General features: G+C 46.6%; 1 protein-coding gene and 1 long non-coding RNA gene across 2 annotated transcripts in view; both read left to right on the top strand.

Moving 5' to 3' along the window:
* The window catches only part of LOC139054258 (uncharacterized), a 126,936-nt gene extending 123,110 nt beyond the window's left edge, over nt 1-3,826 (top strand). Inside the window, exon 4 of the long non-coding RNA XR_011511094.1 lies at nt 3,722-3,826. This is a non-coding gene — a long non-coding RNA (uncharacterized lncRNA). The remainder of the gene's footprint in view (nt 1-3,721) is intronic.
* A 3,669-nt stretch (nt 3,827-7,495) lies between these two features.
* Nucleotides 7,496-18,480, top strand: part of LOC139047454 (uncharacterized) — a 76,317-nt gene continuing 65,332 nt past the window's right edge. The window contains exons 1-2 of the mRNA XM_070521276.1: nt 7,496-7,533; nt 8,858-9,113. Of these exons, the coding sequence (XP_070377377.1) occupies nt 7,496-7,533; nt 8,858-9,113 (294 nt within the window). The remainder of the gene's footprint in view (nt 7,534-8,857; nt 9,114-18,480) is intronic.

The raw sequence follows: 18,480 nt of genomic DNA, 5'->3' as shown, positions 1-18,480 counted from the left end.
AGACGAGACAGCAGTAGTGTTAGTTAGAAATAATAGGTTGTATAATATCTTAGCCTTCGCGGGGATGGTATTTCACTGGGTACACGTGACCAACTATCTGAGAGGGGTTTTGTTTTAAAAAGTAGGTGGGGGCTAACTAAACGTTCAGGAGAAGATCTTGATCATAAAAATAATGCCCAGTGTTTTAAATGATGTTACGAGTTGCATATTCAAAGAATTTATTGAATTTTAACTCTCCGCATTTCTTTCTTTTTTTCTTGGAACAATATTGCTTTAGTTCTTTCTGTATTTATTTAAGCCACTTTTGGTAGACCACTCACAACTTCTTTTATAGCACAGAATTCATAGTCTTAACTAACTATACCGCATTTGTAGATGAAAACGAAATAGTATTATAGTCTACAAAAATATTTACTGTGCTTCCGAGTCAACGTTAGCAACATCATTAATGTAGATATTGAAAAGCACTAGCCCAATATGCTTCCTTGAAGGTCGTCAAACATTATGGCTTGCACCTGGGATGAACTATTGATAGTGCGAACACACTTGCTTCTATAACCTTGTTTCTATGGCCGAACAAGCTCTAATGCTACAGACCACGAATAGCGCAATAAGGAAGTTTCCTTAGCAATGTCTCATGAGATATACTCTCAAACGCCTTACGTCAATTAGGAACTGTAACTTAAGGAGCCATTTTTAATTTCTTTAAGAATGTATTCGTTTCAATCTGACAACGTGGCTTGTGTGGACAATAGTTTTCGAAAATCGAATTGACAGGTTCGTGAGACGTTGGGCCAGTGTCATGTAGCGCTTCCTTTTTTCTTGATTTTATTCCTTTCTTCTCGCCCACCGCTCACGACCGGCGGATCCTCGCGACAACGTATGAGGGGGAGGGGGGGGGGTGCTTCGGTCTGACCATTGATGGAGCTCACCTGCAATAGAATCGTCATGTTATCGCGGCCCGATTTCTGGCCAAAATGCTGGTAAGGTGTCCAAGTGTAATTAGCAAGAGCATCGCGGTCGCTCCACTTGCTCGCCAAGTCAAAGGCCGCGCGTGCTTAGCGCGACGGAGTATATCGCTGAGGCCATAAGCAGATTGACCACTCGGAACCCATTGAGTAGCATATGAATTGCTGTCATTTAACTAAAGCGTGCTGTAGCACTTGTCTTTTTAGGTGATCTAATTATTTGTGCAAACAGTGCAAAAGCAATAAACGTGAATGAACGGTGGCTAGCTCCGTGTGGAGCAGGTCTTTGCTTCGTAAGCGTCCGTAAATAAAACGCAGACAAACAAACAAACAAACAAACAAACAGTCAGTGCAGTCCTTAGCCGTCAATCACACTATAAGTGAACATTGCTGTGCTCGCGTGCGCGTATTATTTTTCGTTCATCTTTTTTTTTTCTGGAGGGATGAGCGGCTTTCTCACCTGCGCCAGTGAAATGCAGTGGGTATAACACCCGCCACTTACAAACCCTGGCCCGTACTTTCAAAAAGCTTTTACGCTAGAATTGTTCGTAAGAGCAACTTTCAGCCAATCGGGATGTTGGACGTAATATTAGTGATAGTGGTCGGCCAAGGGGGAAAAAAAACAATTACAAACGAACAGTGCTGGCAGTTCGGCCTGTTGTTATAACGTGCACGGGCAACGTTATCAGCACAACAACGCCTATCCATTCTTTCATGCTTTCCGCTTGACTTCCGGGGTTTGTCCATCCGTTGTTTAGCTATGCGCTTTGCCTCTCACCCGCAGGAAAACGATGAGGTCTGAGCCACGCGCATATGATTGAAAAGAGCGTGAGGAGATGCGGAACAAGAAGAGGTCAAACACGCGCAGCGTTGTCGAGTCGTGCCGTATCTTACGGTATCCTGTCGCACTGTGTATAGTTGCGATATTTAATTACGCGATATCGTCCACTAGACCAGCAAACTATTGCCAATTGCCCTGGTGTTGCTGCAAGAAGCAAGTGGTAGGCCAAAAACGATGATGGCAGCAGCGGAGGAATTCACAGGAAAAACAAATGCGATGAACGAACTGAGGAGAAATGCATAATGTTTTGGGTCACCAATTGCTTTCTCTCAAATTTCTCGGGACGCAAGGAGTGGGAAAAATTCAAATTTTCAATACCACCTACCCAATCTGTGCATAGGAAATTGATGGTGATTTCTTAACTCTCTGAAGCGAATTCATTCTAATATATTTCGTCAATAGAAATGTTTATGTAACAAAATTGGAAACTCCTTAGTTCTCAATAGCTCTCACAAGCGATTGGACAGATCACAATTTGGCAAGAGCTGCGCATAAGGCGTATATTTACCATCGTGAGCTTGGCGGGACATGGTGCCTGCGTTTTTCGTGGACGGCTGCAGATCGGGTTTGAGGATCTTGCTAAAATGCGCGAAAAAGCAAGAAAAGAGAACTGCAATAAAACGTGATAAAGAAAAAAAGGGCCGGAGCAAAGTGCGGTGGTGTCCCGCCAAAGACATGCACCGAGCGGCGAGGCGTTGAGCGTGCGCAGGTCGATAGCCTTCGCGGATCGGCCCGCCGACCTCGCCGACTCCGCGAGAAACGCCGCGAGGACCAGCACCTTCGTCATCAGAGCAAGCCGGGCCGTTTAGCCGCTGCCTCAGTGGCAGCGGCGGCGGAGTCATTGAAGCTGCGAGAGATCTGAGTCGCCTTTCAGCCGGTGTAATGCATTCGTTTCCACACGAGACAAGCGCCAAAGCAGCGCCGCTCCCCTCGCGCTCTGACAACCTCATTTCGCCCTCCACATCCGTGTGCCATTCTGCGCGCCTTGACGGATCTGCGTATCTCGTGCTGCCAGTATCAACATGCAATCCCCGCGCCGGGGTCTACCGGCTCCTGGCCGCCACCAGCCGGGCTGCCTACCTCCGCGGCAGATGGCGCGCGGTGGTCCTGCGTTGCCGAGAAGCTCCTCGCACGGTGGCTCCTTTTTTTTTTTTTTTTCGCGAGACCGTTTTGCCCCGCCATCCGTCTCCATCAGACCGATGGCGTCTCATTGGTGGAACAATGATGACGAAGTAAGTGACGCGCATATTTGGCTTCTGCGAAGGAAGCACATAAACATCGGCATCGACACTCGCGGGAACCTTCCGAAAGGTTATTATGTACGCGGCATTCCACTTGAGGCCCACGATAAAGTGCGAGCGGCGCGGTTCCCAAACGCTTCGATCATGTTTGCCATACACCGACGAGAGTCTTTCGTTCGCTAAGTGCTTCCTCGACATCCAGCACTGTCAGCTTGCAGGCGAGCGAACGCGGTAGTCTAACGTTGAAACTATACTGCCAACAGCTTGCCCAGGTTTGGTGGAGCGTTCCGTGCCCTAAGCCAACTCTCGAGAGGCTTCCGGAAGAACAGCCGGTATCGGCCAGTATGCTGATAGAATTTGGGATCTTTGCGTGAACTGCGTACGGTGCAGACGGACCCCAAATCAAAGTGTAGCTTCTAACCGCAAAATGTATCTACTGTTGTGTCATTCGAATAGGTAATCAATATATATATATTGAAGCTGGCTTCAATACAGAAAAAAAAGAAGCTTTTAATTTGAAACAATTATTCATTATTTGCTAACTTTCGAATAAGAGCGCTATTTGCTAAAAATGCACACTTATTCCACTTGCATTATTAACAAATCACTCTTTTATGCATTAATGCAATCGAAGTAACTAGAACGCCCATGTTTCTCATCCCCCAATTTAGGAATAAAAATCTCGAAACTGGTACGTTATCCTGGAAAATTGTTTAAAGTGGATACGCCTTGCAAGCTCACCGGCTACAGTTCTGAATTGCAACATGCGCGCTAAGGTAAGTAATTAAAAAGTTTATTAGGGAATATTTCTTAATTAGCTTAATGTGTGTTTCAATTTCAGGTGCTTGTAATGTCCGCCTCTTTGAATATATATTTATTTATTCGAAGTCCTCACAGAGGCTCCGAAGTGCAGTACTGAGTGAGAAGGGTTAGAATAAGATTAAACAATGAAAAGGAGCTAGGAAGCTTGTCGGTACCTAAATTCACCATTATGGAAGTGGAAGTTATACAACAGCTCGCGATAAAGGTCGTACCCAGTTTATACAATTCAGGCTGGAGTAAGAAATTTGTAAACGTACAGGTAATTCTATTTTAAAACACGTTCACATGACATATTCGCATAACAGATTCAAAATCAATGTTTAAAATGCGCATTTAACTCCTGTCTAAAAGTTCCAACATAATCCAACTAAGGGACTAGAACTATGCTATCTGCCGGAGGCGATTTTCGAAGATTCCGCAAAACATCAATCATCACCCCGTATCTTTACGTATATATATATATATATATATATATATATATATATATATATATATATATATATATGTATATATACAACGGCTAGAAGTCGCAGAGTGCAAAAGAGATGGCGCTGCCGGTTCTGACACCATACGACGCCTTCAGAGTGCAGATGAAGGCCTGATTAGCCGCAAAAGGGAAATGGGCTTGTGTTATGTCTGTTGACCGCATGGATATCGTTACAAGCCATTGCCGTACATTGGGGAAAGCGCAAGCATGGGGATGAAAACGAGGATCGAAGAAGCGCCTCGTGGGGTTGCTGTTCCACCATCTCGGATTACCTTCTCCTAAATGTTTTTACTGCAATGAACCCGAAACTATGGATCATTTCTTGATAGAGTGTCGTAGGTTCAACGTGCATAGAAAAATACTTCCAGAAGGTCCCTTCCGCCAACTTGGATTAGCCATTACGCTACCTATCATTCTGTCTCTGGGGGCGTCGGCACTAAGACACTGTAATAGGAACGTATGTGATGCCATATATAATTTTATAATGGAAACAAGGAGACTTCCATGCTAATTTTACTGTTTTATTTTCCACAAGAAACTAAAAATATTAACTTCTAAGTTTAAGAAACTATAGCATGAAAATTATTATTAACGATTAGAATTCGTTTAATATCTCACTTTCAGTAAAAAAAATCCTATTTAGGTATTTATTCTTTATCAACCCACTGCCACCCGATTCATGGCCAACCCTCGTAGTGGGTTGTGCTATAACTACAGGCTCCAAACCAAACCAAACCATTCCGGAGGTGTCGAGTTCGCGCTGTTCGGAAGCCAGGAAACGCTGCTCGGTATAGCTGGCCTGCCTGGTTCTTCGAAGAATCCTCGCCGTGCGACTCTGCGACCCGTTTCACTGGACAGGCCCCTTCCTGGTGTCTTGGTGCACCCGCACGGGGGCGGCTGGATGTCGGGCGGTGATTGGCCTAGGCAAACCAGACTGATATCTGCCTCTTCTCCAGGCCAGGCAAACACTGCCTGGTCGGCTTCTCTTGCACCTCATGATTATACAATTGAACTTTTGCGTAGATGACTGACCAACGTTCCTGTGGCCCTGGTGCCTTCCAATGGATAGTCAATTCGGATGAAAAACCCCAAATTCGTTCGGGAAGAACTTCAGAAGGCGAAACCCACCAACTGATCACCGAAGTACGGTACTTTGGTCGCGGTGGCATTATCTGCTTTCACATCTCGTGGGGGTGCGAGGGCAAACCTCAACACTTGAAGACTCCTAGCACGTCATTTGAGCGGTGGGAGGTACAGCTGACCGGCGATACCCTGGCGGGCCAAGAAGCTCTCGTCCAGCAAGTACGTCGAGCAGCCATGGCCAGTGGAGTCCTGGAATGAGGACACCACCCACTCGACGTCAAGAGCAACCACCTCGATGGTCCGAATAAATGTTTTTTTTCTCTCTATCTCTCTGCGGTTCGCCAGACCAGTCCTTTATTACTGACCTATTCGAATGTACAGCGTTTGCCTCACATCCTGTGAGCTTCTTCATTCCTCTTCACTTAGCTTGTTTTAAAGAACTAGTTCGCGAGGTCGACTCGAGCCTTTCCCCTTCAGAGATTCTAGACATGTTTTCTGTGACCAGAGCCGTGGACTCTCACTTATCTGAGAACAAGGAGATCCCCACAGAATCAGCCATTGTTACCTTCGATGGAACAGCTCGTCCTACAGAGATCAAGGCGTGGCCACTTATTTACGGCGTTGAATCGCTATCTCCTCGCCCCCTTCAGTGTATTAAGTGTTGGTGCTACGGGCATAGCATTAAGGGATGCCAATCGAAAGCGTGGAAGTTTGGGCGAGTTGGTATGTCATGACTTTTTTAGCTTTGTAGCGCAGCTCAGAAAGAGCAAAGAAGGAAGGTAGAAGGGGTAATGAAAAGGAACGGAGAACAGACTGAGCGTTCACTCTGTTCTCCGTTCCTTTTCATTACCCCTTCCACCGTCCTTCTTTGCTCTTTCTGAGCTGCGCTACAAGCCTAAAAAAGTGATGCCGATCGGTTCCTCGCTGTCGTAAATGCGGAGAAAACCACGAATTAATAAATTTTTCATCACAGTATGAACAATGTTGTCTGCAGCGGTTTTCACTCAGCTGGCCATACTAACTACTCTGCGAGAGCACAGGAATTAAAAATTTGAGAAATAAATTATCGAAAGAGGTGCTCAATGCGGGAAGCCCGTTCTATCTTTGCAGAGTGATTTCGCGGGTATGCCGGTGCGTGAAGTCGGCTATCCCATCGCTTCTGATGTCGTAGCTTCGGCAGTAGAGAGGGCAATGCAAAAGGCAATGGAAAATCTACTTGTGAGCCTATCGAAGTCATTGGCACAAATGGTTAACACACATGTGACTCAACTCTTTCAGGTGGCTGCCCGGCCAACCATGGCCTTTAAATTTCCAATGCCTTCAGATGCGAATGATGCAGAAATATCGAATCCGGGCCCTTCTAATAATCGGCCTAACGGGACCTCTCCTGCTTAACATGCAGAACAGTAATCATATTGGAGCTCAGATTGTGGCTCACAAGAAACCCACACAGAGATTGACTCCCATGCTCTTAAACGCCGCGCGTCTCCTGTAGCGCAGGGATCTACAATGACACATAAGATGAAGAGAGAAAAGTGCCAGAAGGAGAATATTAAAAAAAAATCTGATTTTTTGAAGGATATCATTTTAGACAAGGCAGTTTCTGCTGCCGGTTTTAGCTCAACATAGGTACGCAAAAGGTATCACAGTGGTATTGTTCCATTCATTCTGCTGCTGTTTACTTATATTACCTTTGTACTCAACACTCCCCTGATTTCATTGCATTGCAAGAAACCTGGTTAGCAGCAGAAAAGACATTTCATGAAAAAAATACCGCACATTTCGTTTAGACGCTCTGTAGTAAGAAGCTAGTATGGCAACCTGGAACAAGCCAACGGAAGCCACGACGAAGAAGTGAAGACGCCAGCTCGAGACGAACGTGCTTGGGAGCTCGAGGCTTCCGGAACGAAAACGGCTGAGCTTGCGCTGCCAGGCTAGCCAGGGCGTGTACGGGTTCAACCTGAGACACGACACGGAGTGAGCCGGCGCTACCAGACCTACCGGGCAAGACTGGCGTGTCCTACGGTGAACCTGTGTTCCAGCCAGAGCTGTGATGCAGACCAGGCTGAACGGGTCGGTGCTGTCCCTGCGGTGAACGAGCGTTCGAGCCCAGCGGTACCAGATGGCCTTGGTCGAGACCGACAAATTCGGGCGAGCCACGTGAAAAGGGTCCGGCACAACCGCCTGCTGGGGTCGTGGCCACGGTGTAGTGTTGCTGACCGCGTGGGCCTACCGTGCTGTCGCGCGAGCAGTTCATCATCTGCCCATTTGCTGGCCGTTCGTACGCCGAAATTGTACAAACGGCGCTTCAAGTCTGCAAGCGCCGACACCTTCGACATCGTCAATCACTGTGAGTGACCTTACGAAGATACTCAGACTCATCGTATCATCAGGGAGACGCACGCTGTGACAAGCTCGCGTGAGTCGTGGACTGCGTGGACCGTGTAGAAATACTTGTGTCTTGTTAACTCATCGTAAGTGTAATTGTTGCCGTCTGTCGTGGATAAATATTTGTCCTTCTATGACTTTGCTTCCTGTATCTGAGTCCCTGGGCCCACGAACCACCACACCCTCCCTCTCCTGGTGGCGGCTTAACTATCTTTACCTCTTCAAAAATGCGCACCTTGTTAAAATGGCTTACCAGTTTATGACTTCAGAAAGCGAAATTCTAGCTATAGATATTTCTATTCCAGGACGCATGCCTTTGACTTTAGTAATTGTTTATTTCCCCGGAGGTATTGTGAATACTGGTGTTCTAGATACAATAATTACGTCCTGCAGGAAAGAAATAATTTTTGCCGGAGACTTTAAACCCCACCATACTTCGTGGCAGTTCACGACCCATTCTAGTGGTAAACGTTCGTGGAATTGGGCCGCTAACAATAATTTATCATGCCTTAACGCAAGCACACCCTCATTTATTTGCGGTTAGTTCCTTTTCGCGATAGATCTCATTTTCGCTAGTTATACCGGTGTCACACGTACACTTCAGATCGCTCCAGATCGACCTTGATCCGGATCGGGTATCGCTACATGGTCATTTGCGATCGCGATCCTGCGGAATCCGGATCTTGGCGATCGCGATCGTAGACTGACGTCCGCGCCCTCTAGCCCCGGATTCTGAAAACGCTAAGAACAAGAAGGGAAGCCAGCTCAATAAAAAACGTTTAAGAATCTTTTACCTGTATCGGGCATGCGCTGTCTGCGCTACGTTATCAGGACAGCACTGATATCACGCGTGCGTTTGACTATTTAAGAGCGTGCCAATAAACCCTTCGCTGCTTCTTGTTCCTGCCATCGTGTAGTTGCCTCGATCTTTGCCAGACACACGTCGCGCACGTTACATGGTGTCAGAAGTGGGCACTTCGGGTTGAAGCGTGGATCCGGAGGAGCCCCAACGATGGAACTACTGAAGGCACCGCCACCCTTGCAATTTACCGGCAATCTCTCTGAGCAATGCATGGAAGCGCTTCAAACAGAACTTTGACTTGTTCATAGTGGCAACCACGACGAAGGAGCAACCCCGCGCGGAAGCTGCAAAAGCGGCACTCCTTCTGAGTGTGGCTGGTGACGAAGCACTTGACGTGTTCAACACGTTCAAGTTTGAAGCACAAGAATCCAAGGAAGACTACGCAACAATCGCTGAAAAGTTCAAGTCTTACTGCTCTGAGGTAAGCAACGAAGTGCATGAGCGATATTTGTTTCGCTCGAGGACGCAGGCAGATGGGGAACCATTCAAAAAATTTCTTCGCGACCTAAAAAAGCAAGCTGGGCAGTGCAATTTCGGAGAGCAGCGTGATTCAATGATCCGGGATCAAATAGTGTTCGGCACGAATAACTAAAAGTTGCGCGAAAATATGCTTCGCGAACAACAGTTGTCTCTAGTGAAGGCGGAAGAATTTAGCAAGGTCGCCGAATCTGTGGCGCAACGAAACGAGGTCCGGAGGGCCACGGACAGCCACATTGACGCTATTGCGGTACCCGCAACTGCGCTGAAAAGCAGAAACGCCCAAGATGGCAACAAGCAGTACCGCTGCACAAAGTGCGACCGGCGGCACAGACCAAGGCAGTGTCCTGCATACGGAAATAAATGCAACGTGTGTCACTTGCCTTTCATTTTGAGGTGTGCTGTCGAGAAACGTCCAAAATTGTCGAAGTCAGCAAAGACGACTTTGACGACAACTTCGACATCCTATAAGTTGGTGTTGGCAAAAGAAATGCCAAAGACTGGATAGTGGAAGCTGAGGTCAAGGGTATTATTGCTGAGGTCAGCAATAATAAGCTGTAAAACTGAACTATTGTCCAAATTTAACCATATCTTGCAAATCTGAATTTGTAGCTAATAGATTATGCTGACAGTTTCTGACGACCAGCTGACGATAACTCGATCCGGATCGTGGGACCATGTAGCAGTGACCATTGTTGATCGTGATCGAGAACTCTGATCCGGATCATCCCCGATCGCGATCAGAAGTCTACGTGTGACACTGGTATTATTATTTATATATCTCCACATGATCTGCTATAAACTCGGCCACTGTAGCAGTGACCATCTTCGTATACTTTTCGAGCTCGTATGTCCATTGACTCAAATTACTACGCATTCAAATATTTTTATTAATTTCACCACATTCCAGAAATTGTTACACATGGCTTTATCGAACCAGCAATAGGATAATGAAGACGAAAAGACCATAAATTTATTTTCTGTTTTAAAATATTCCGTAAAAAATCTAAATTCACTGTGCACTCCACTAAAAGCGGGTATTCTAACCCTTGGTGGAACGCAGCGTGCGCACGCCATTACAGGATAAGAAAAGCAGCGTTGCAAAAACTACATCATAACCAGTGTCCTAGAAATTGGAGAGACTATAAGTTCGCGGCAGCAATATTTAAAAGAGCAGTTGCAAATGCGAAGGACAACTTTGATTGTAAGCACTTCGACCTTTATTTCAAAGGTCACCAACAGAAAAAGCACTGTTTCGATTTCTGAGAAATAAAAGCTCCTTCCGGCACAAATAAACGTCGACTCTATGGTTCCAACACCCTGCGAATTGGTCAAAGTGCTGGAAAATATTGCTAAAGGTCTAGAATGTCGCTTTAAATCGTTTTTGCCCTGTCATATTACGCCGCCTACTCATGCTGAAGACTTCGGATAAGTTACGGTTTCGGAGCTGAAAAACGTACTAAGCCAGCTGCCTAATCCAGCACCAGGCCCCGATGGCATTACTACGGCAATAATAAAAATGTTGTTTAAGATGATCGCCGCACGCCTTATCATGGTTAAGCCTTTCTATTAAGATTAGTGGGTTCTTCCGGAATGGAGACTTGCAAACGTAATCTTATTAAAAAAGCAAGGTGCCGGTTATGTATTAGATAACATTAGGCCAATATCTCTTACATGTAACCTAGTAAAACTCGTCAAAAGAATCTTACACGACCGCATATATAATTGGCTGATGGAGAACATGATATTGAGCCCATGGCAAATTGGCTTCAGACGTGGGTGCTCGATCTGGCGTGCCCATGTCGACATAGAAAGTCGTATTCAACTAGCTCGATATCAGAAAAAATATGCAGCTTTAGTCACTTTCGATATCACTAAGGCGTATGACAGAGTAGAACAAAGCCTAATAAACGCGCTTCAGAATGCTGGTCTGCTAAATTATTTTGTCGCGTGGGTTTACTCATTTTTAAACGGCCGGGAATTTTACTGCTCCCTACGCGGATTGTCTTCATTAACGTATCAACAGTCAAGAGGTCTACCACAGGGATCAGTCCGATCGCCATTGCTGTTTAATGTTTTGCTGAGTACTGCACCTTTGCAACAGTATGTGTATGCGTGCGTATGCGCCGACGACATAGCATTTTTTGCTACATCGGTAGATATACATGCTTTGTATCAAACTCTAAAGTCCTATATGAGTCGCCTAGAATTGTGGCTTGATGGCATTAACCTCTCTATCTTAATATCAGAAAACGCACCGTCCTAGTTTTCCTTCGAAGCGTTCCTAGTGCAAATTGCAGTTCTTTACCGACAATACAGTATCCCACAGGTACATTCACTTAAATATTTGGGTGGAATGCACACCGAAAAGCTTAATTGGAGTCCGCATATAGAACCTCAAAGGGAGCACGTGCAGTAGGAATGCTGTGTAGGCTTAGCAGCAATCGATGAGGGTTGCGTCGGCATGCCCTCATTATGATATATTGTATGTACTACGTTCGCCCGGTAATAGAGTTCGGCTGCGTTTGGTTTTCTGGTAGACCTGCATACAAAATTCGGCCTCTGGTTCTATTAGAACGAGAGGCATTATTTACGTTTATGTCCTGGGCTTCCTAAATTTGCCGCTAATGACATGTTGTATCAAGAAGCACGCCTGCCTTCTCATGCGATTTCATATCCCAAAAGTACAAACTTTTCTAAAGATATATGCTTCACCACAGAGGAGGTCACAGTGTGTTTTAATTAATGAATTGACCTCATTTTTAAACTATCAATGGTATCGTTCACGTTGCCCTCAAGTTGTTTTCGCTCAAAAACTCTTGGGTCCATTAAATGTTCACATATGCGAGGTGGTCTTGCTAAATTCCTCGGTTCAAGATACTAAAATTAAATTCGATGATATTTTTCCAAATAATGCTAAACATCTTCCCTATGAATATCTGAATAGTATTTTGAAAGACCACCTTGCACACTTGGATACAAAGACCGTTATAGCAACTGATGCTTCTGTCTTGTTCGTCTAGTGTGGGTGCCAGGCCACAAAGGTCTAACATTAAACGAATATGCAGATGCACTCGCAGTAGCATCCTACGATGGTCATATGATCCCCATTTTACCTATGTCAGCTTTCATCACTGCGGCGCGATTCAGAAAATATACTACTGCAAATAACTTCGCGCAATCATCGTTGGCAATTTCTGATTTCCCGCATCTCAGTTTTCCTTGGAACAACAAATGGTGCTCCTCTAGGAAAATTGAAGTAACGATTACAAGACTACTGTGCCGAGTCCCCCCACTGAACTTTTACCTCCACAGGTCTGGTCTGGCTATATCGCCCTTGTGTCCTAATGAGAGTGAATTTCTGGAACACTTCTTTTTGAAATGCCGCCGTTTCATTATTCAACGGAAAATATTTTTAGAAGGCGCCTTCGAAAAGCTTGGCTTGAATTTGACTCTTCCTATAATTATTTCCTTTGAAGCTACCATACTGGGTTACAGCCACAGGAACGTTTGTGAAGCCCTCTGCAACTTTCTGCGTAAGACAAAAAGAATTTCATGCTAGAATTCTTCTTAATAATTATTATGATTACAAAGTTCTTTATGTAATACTTAGATAATTGATTATTCATATCTGTAATAGTAGACACTTTAAATGCCATCTGCAGGATGCTTATTTCATTGCAACCAAACTTATTTAAAGAAATTGATAACAGTTCCTGCACAGCCCGATTTATGGCCTATCCCCCACAGTGTTTTGCGCGATTTCACTAGGGAACAAGAACATGATCTTGGCTTCTATCTGCATATATTACCTAAATACATTTTCCCTTGTGTTTTGCCTAGTCTTACCCCCATCACATTTTTGGTGGAGCGGCAGGTTACCAACTCGATACAACGGAGCTCCGCAGCGGCCGACATTTGGCTCACCCCACAATGACAGAAGAGAGGCTTCCCGCCGCAATAGTGGCAGTTGCCCAGCCAAGAGACCCAGGCACGTTTTGTGTGACTTATGATGCCGACATTGAACCGTGGTTGGCGATCTACGAGCGTGCAAGTAAGAACAACCAGTGGGATGGTATGGTCATGTTAACCAATTTCCTGTTTTATCTTTAAAAAAACGTGCGCAGCTTGCACTATATAGTGGTGCAAGGCTGGAGTCAACAGCGGAGCTTGTGATCACCTAGCTTTTACGTGGCTTGCCTAAGTTTTTTGTGGGCTTTACGAAGTTATGCTAAGTTTTGCTAAGTTGATGGCATGCTTGGTTGAGTCGTTTCTAGGTTTTGCGAGGTTATGGTAGGCCTGGCTAAGTTGTTGCTAGGTTTTGTTAAGTTTTCTCGGTGGGCTTGACGCTGTAAATTTCGAGCATTTGCGGACGGGATCGCTTTCTCAGCGACGTCGAGCGTTCAGGCGCCGACTCTCGCGTTCCTTGGAGTGAAACTCGGGATCCTCGACTTGGCCTCGCCTCTTCTCAGCCGCAGCTTCGGCGCGGCGTTCCGGATCAGCTCAGCAGCGACGCATCGCTTCTCGCTTGGCAGTACGGCGCTCTTCCTGGTAAGCCGCTTCTTCTTTGGGCGTCCGGATTGTCTTCGGTCTTCCCATGGCAGCAGCATGTACGCAGGGAGTAGAGGAGGCGAGAGGTGTGTCGCCGCGCAGGCTGTTTGGAGCTTTTACTCGCTTCTGACGTCACGACTCCGCCCTGCGTACATGGGGTGCGAGGAGGTTACGTGGCTCGCTGCTCTCGCTAAGCAACGCGAGGCGGCGCACAGCTGTGCTAAGTTTTCTGGTAATGCTCCACAGCGGAACTAAAGCTTAAACAGCTCCGGTGTTAAAGAAGGGATAGCGGATGATGCGTTCAATCTGCTAACTTGCAAGGACTGTGACACGGTGGATGCTATCATTGATGAGTGCAAGCGTTTTGAAAGAGCCAGAAGTCGACGTATTGGCCGTCAGTTCACTCGACTGTCCCTAACGGCAGCAACATCGCCATGCGAAGACGTACCTGCGTCACAGCTGACGATAACCACGGAACACGTGACGAAGATCATACGGCGTCAACTTGAGGCTACGTCTCCTGCTTCCCCATGCCACCGTGCCTGTGAGTCCTGCTCCGGCATGATACCACTTGTCCAAACCAAAGCAATGCTGTACTGGACTCTGTGTGCGCCGTCGCTCCCTCCAGCCCAAGTGACCTTTTCCCAGGTTCCTATGCCCAAGGCCAGAGGCTACGTCCCCGCAATCCGGCCGAGTGGAGGACTGCTGACGACCGGCCCATTTGCTTTTATTGCCGTCGGCTTGGTCACGTCGCCCACTATTGCAATAACCAGTGGCCTTGGCCCCATGCGCCCTATACTCTTAACCGTCGACCTGATACCGATGCTGGCCGCTTCCAGCCTTACCGCGAGTCCCCCCAGGCCAACGGTGAAGGCGCTCCGACCATGCCGTACCATTTTTCACCATCTTTATGTGGTCACCATTCCCATTTGCCGTTGTCTTGTCACCCGTCCTTGGTATGTGCCCCGCACGAATAAGCATTGCCGGTTGCTGTCTGACTGCATTACATGCTGTGCTCGAGCACTCCTCCCATCAACCCATCCTAGGCATGGACTTTCTATCTGCCCACTCTGCCCTTATTGATTGTGGAACGGGATTGCTTCATATTGACCTACTTCGCTACTAGAGGCTCCGACCCTCCGTCAAGCACGTTTGTGTTCTGTGGATTACATCCGTCTGGCACCTCAATCCGTCACGTATGGGGACCTAATGTCTCTCCCTTCTATTCCCGATGGCGATTACGTCTTGACTCCCATTTTTGACGTTCTATTGGCCGGAAATGTCGCCGTTCCCCACAACAGTCTAACCGTTTCTAATAGCCGTGCGTCCCTTCCCATCGTAAATTTCAGCTGGTGCACACAACTTACGCGAAATGGCATGACCCTGGCCCACGTCTCTTCTATCGATGAGTATACCGTTTCTGTTTAAGTTGACGGTGATCCTTCGCTCTCCGCTGCATTCCCCACATCAAGTCGTACAGGCGATCGCGATATTATCAAAGTGATCGCGCCTGTCCTGCTTCCAGCACAGGCTGCCGATATCTGGCACATGTTAACGTCTTTTAATGTCTTATCGCGACATCTTTGACTTCCATGACCGCCCATCGGGCCAGACCTCCGTCGTCCCTTACCGTATCCACACTGGACGCGCTAGCCCCATCAGACGACGTCATTATCGTGTGCCCCATGCTGAACGGCCCCTAATTGATCGCGAGGTCGACACAATGCTCGCGAAAGACGTCATTGAACCTTCCTGCAGTCCCTGGGCGTCCCCAGTCGTGCTTGTAAAGGAAAACGGCGGTATCTGATGCTTCTGCGTCGACTACCGTCACTTGAACAAAGTCACGTGAAAGGGCGTCTACCTTCCACTGAGAATCGATGACGCTCTCGGCTGTCTCTATGGGTCTACCTACTTTTCCTCTATGGACCTACAGTCAGGATACTGACAGATTTCTGTAGGTGACCTGGACCGCGAAAAGACAGCATTGGTTATTCCGGATGGACTTTTTCAATTTAGGGTGATGATATTTGGCTTGTGCGCAGCAACATTTGAAAGGATGACGGACACTCTCTTTCGTTGTTTCAAATGGTCCACATGCCTTTGTTATCTAGATGACGTCATCGTTTTTGCTCCGACAGTTGAGAACCCCTTTACACGCTTGTCGGCAGTTCTTGATGTTGAGCAGGCGTTCAGCTAAACTCATCAAAATGCAGTCTTGGCCGTCGTGAAATCACTGCGCTATAGGTCACGTTGTCAGTGCTCGTGGCGTACAGCCTGACCCTGACAAAATTGGCGTCGTGAAAATTTTCCAGTACCATGTTCGGCCAAAGAAGTCCGGAGCTTCGTCGACCTATGTTCTTATTTTCGACGCTTCGTCAAGAATTTTGCCGACATTGCTCGTCCCTTAACGCAACTCCTGAAAAAGGACATATAATTTTTTCGGGGCTATGAGCAAGCTGATGCCTTTCACACACTCACTCGAGAACTTATCGCCGAACCCACCTTGGCCCATTTTGACCTGTCCGCGACCACTGCAGTTCGCACCGACACCAGCGGACACGGCATCGGCGCTGTCTTTGCCCAGAGGCTCGTCTTCGTCCGTGCCACCTTGTGATATCATGCACGTCGCCCGTTTGGAGCCCTACTTCTGGGACAACAACCCTTCCCTTCCCTAAGCGCCGAGACAGCGCTCCCACCAGCGGGGGCCATATGTTACAAGCCATTCCCGCACATTGGAGAAAGCGCAAGCAAGGGGATGAAGTCGACGATCGAAGAAGGGCTCGTATGGTTGTTGTTCCGCCATCTCAGCTCCTCTCTGTGTATATGACCTAAATACATTTTCTCTTTTGTTTTGCCTAGGCTTACCCCCGTCACAATATTACAGATATGATGCAAAGTGTGGCTTGGTACACTTGAAAAAGTATCCTTCGACCGACACTATGCAAAGTCAGCGTTCCCTGCAGTACCAATAAGATAAATAAGAGTTCGCGTATTTTGTGGACAGCATCTTAGGCTACTGAGCTTAAAAAAAGAAAGAATTATGTTTAGCTCCTATATGAATCTGATATGAACAGCTACATGTGTGAGTGAGCTATAGGAATAACTGAGTGTCCATTCGCACACTTTTGATGTCGCCGCAATGTCGTGCTTCTTAACAAAGATTTCACGCTCGGTAATGAGTGCGCATTTTATTACCAAGAGGACACGACCGGCCAGGGCTCGTACGTACGTGTAATCGCAGAGGATTGCGCATATAGTCATGATGATAAACTGAGAACGTCGCCTGTGGAAACACGTTTTTATATGTTTGGTAAGTACATGAGCTAAAAAGGTGTTATTTCACTGCAAGTTTTGTTTTGAACACGTAAAGCGTAAATAAATGCGCTTAACCGACGAAAGTTCCGTTGAAGCACGAAACACCAATGCACTTTGAACGCAATATTTCAATTACTTTTATCTTTTTTCCTAATCCGTATCACTAACTCAATGACCGATAAGCTGACAAGAGCGTCTATATATATAGTTGGGCAGACTTGCACGTATGCATAGACCTGACTGTTCTCGCTGCTTATGCAACTCCGAGCGCTATCAGTCTCTTGTATGTTAAGTAGGGACAATGGCTGCACGAGGCAGTGATAACGTCGTAGATAGATTTTCACTGGCACTGAACTCAATATTATCGGCAAATAGCTCACACATAACCATCGTCATGATGGTTTACACAGTACTAAGGTGGTAAAAGTAAACTCCTGTTACGGGAAAATAAAAGCAAAGGAACTCCAACAGATACGTCAACGGCGCAAAAAAAAACACAAGGACAGGACTTAGAGGAGGCTCACATAAAACAAAGACCGGCCCCAACTTCCAACTGCTCATTCCTTTTTTTTTTCTTTCCCCCATACGGCAATGTTAGCGCAATGAACCAACTACACCAAGCTAAACTTTCGATCAGGAAGTACGCACAATCGTGTATCGCCTCATTGGAGGACGCCCGCGCGCCCACTTGGGAGTATTCGCGCACGGCTATCAGGCTAAAGTAAGGCCGTGTGTAAATTATCACCAGTACTAATTAACTTTTGGCTTGTACTTTCTGTTGAAAGCGTTAAATTACTGGCGAATCATCATCCACCTAGCAAACAAAAACAGCGATTTTCTATCTTTACTCAACACGTCGTCCGTTATCGGGAACGGGACGCCAGAAGGTACTCAATGGCGGCGCGGTCACGTCTCCAAAGATGTCGGCGCGCAATGAGCGGCGCTCTAAAATTTCTATAGGAGACTATGACTTTAGACTGACCTCAGAGCCTCCCCGTTTATCTTCTCTCGTCTCATTCTCGTTATCTCGCGCGCGTCAGCGGACAAGTGTTGGCAAGGGCAACGACAAGCGATTGTTTCTCGGTGCTGCCTACACGCAGTGTTTCCTGTTTATAATATAAGAGATAGCAGTGCGCTATGCTCCTATCCACAACCAAGGCGTTGAACGCAGCCATGAAAATGCTGCTGTCATGCGATAGACACATACACAAGTACTAAGGGTTGCATTGCACACCCGTGGCGTAAGGCCGCTATGCGTGAAAGAAATCCGAAGACAATGGGCCAACAAGTGCCCTATATACAGGAGTGCCAGGTTCTGAACGGCAAGTTTTAGAATACACGAATATCGAAAAATGCTATTAGCTTGTGGTATGTTAGCCTTATATTGTTTGCGCAAGTGTGATGCACGGTTGTTTCTTGTCTGTGCCTTTAACCTTGTGAGAAAC

The sequence above is a fragment of the Dermacentor albipictus genome, chromosome 1 (genome assembly GCF_038994185.2).
Source record: "Dermacentor albipictus isolate Rhodes 1998 colony chromosome 1, USDA_Dalb.pri_finalv2, whole genome shotgun sequence".
Taxonomy (NCBI): Eukaryota; Metazoa; Arthropoda; class Arachnida; order Ixodida; family Ixodidae; genus Dermacentor; species Dermacentor albipictus.
Note: the sequence above shows the minus strand (reverse complement) of the source record. Positions and strands in the feature narration are given on the sequence as shown.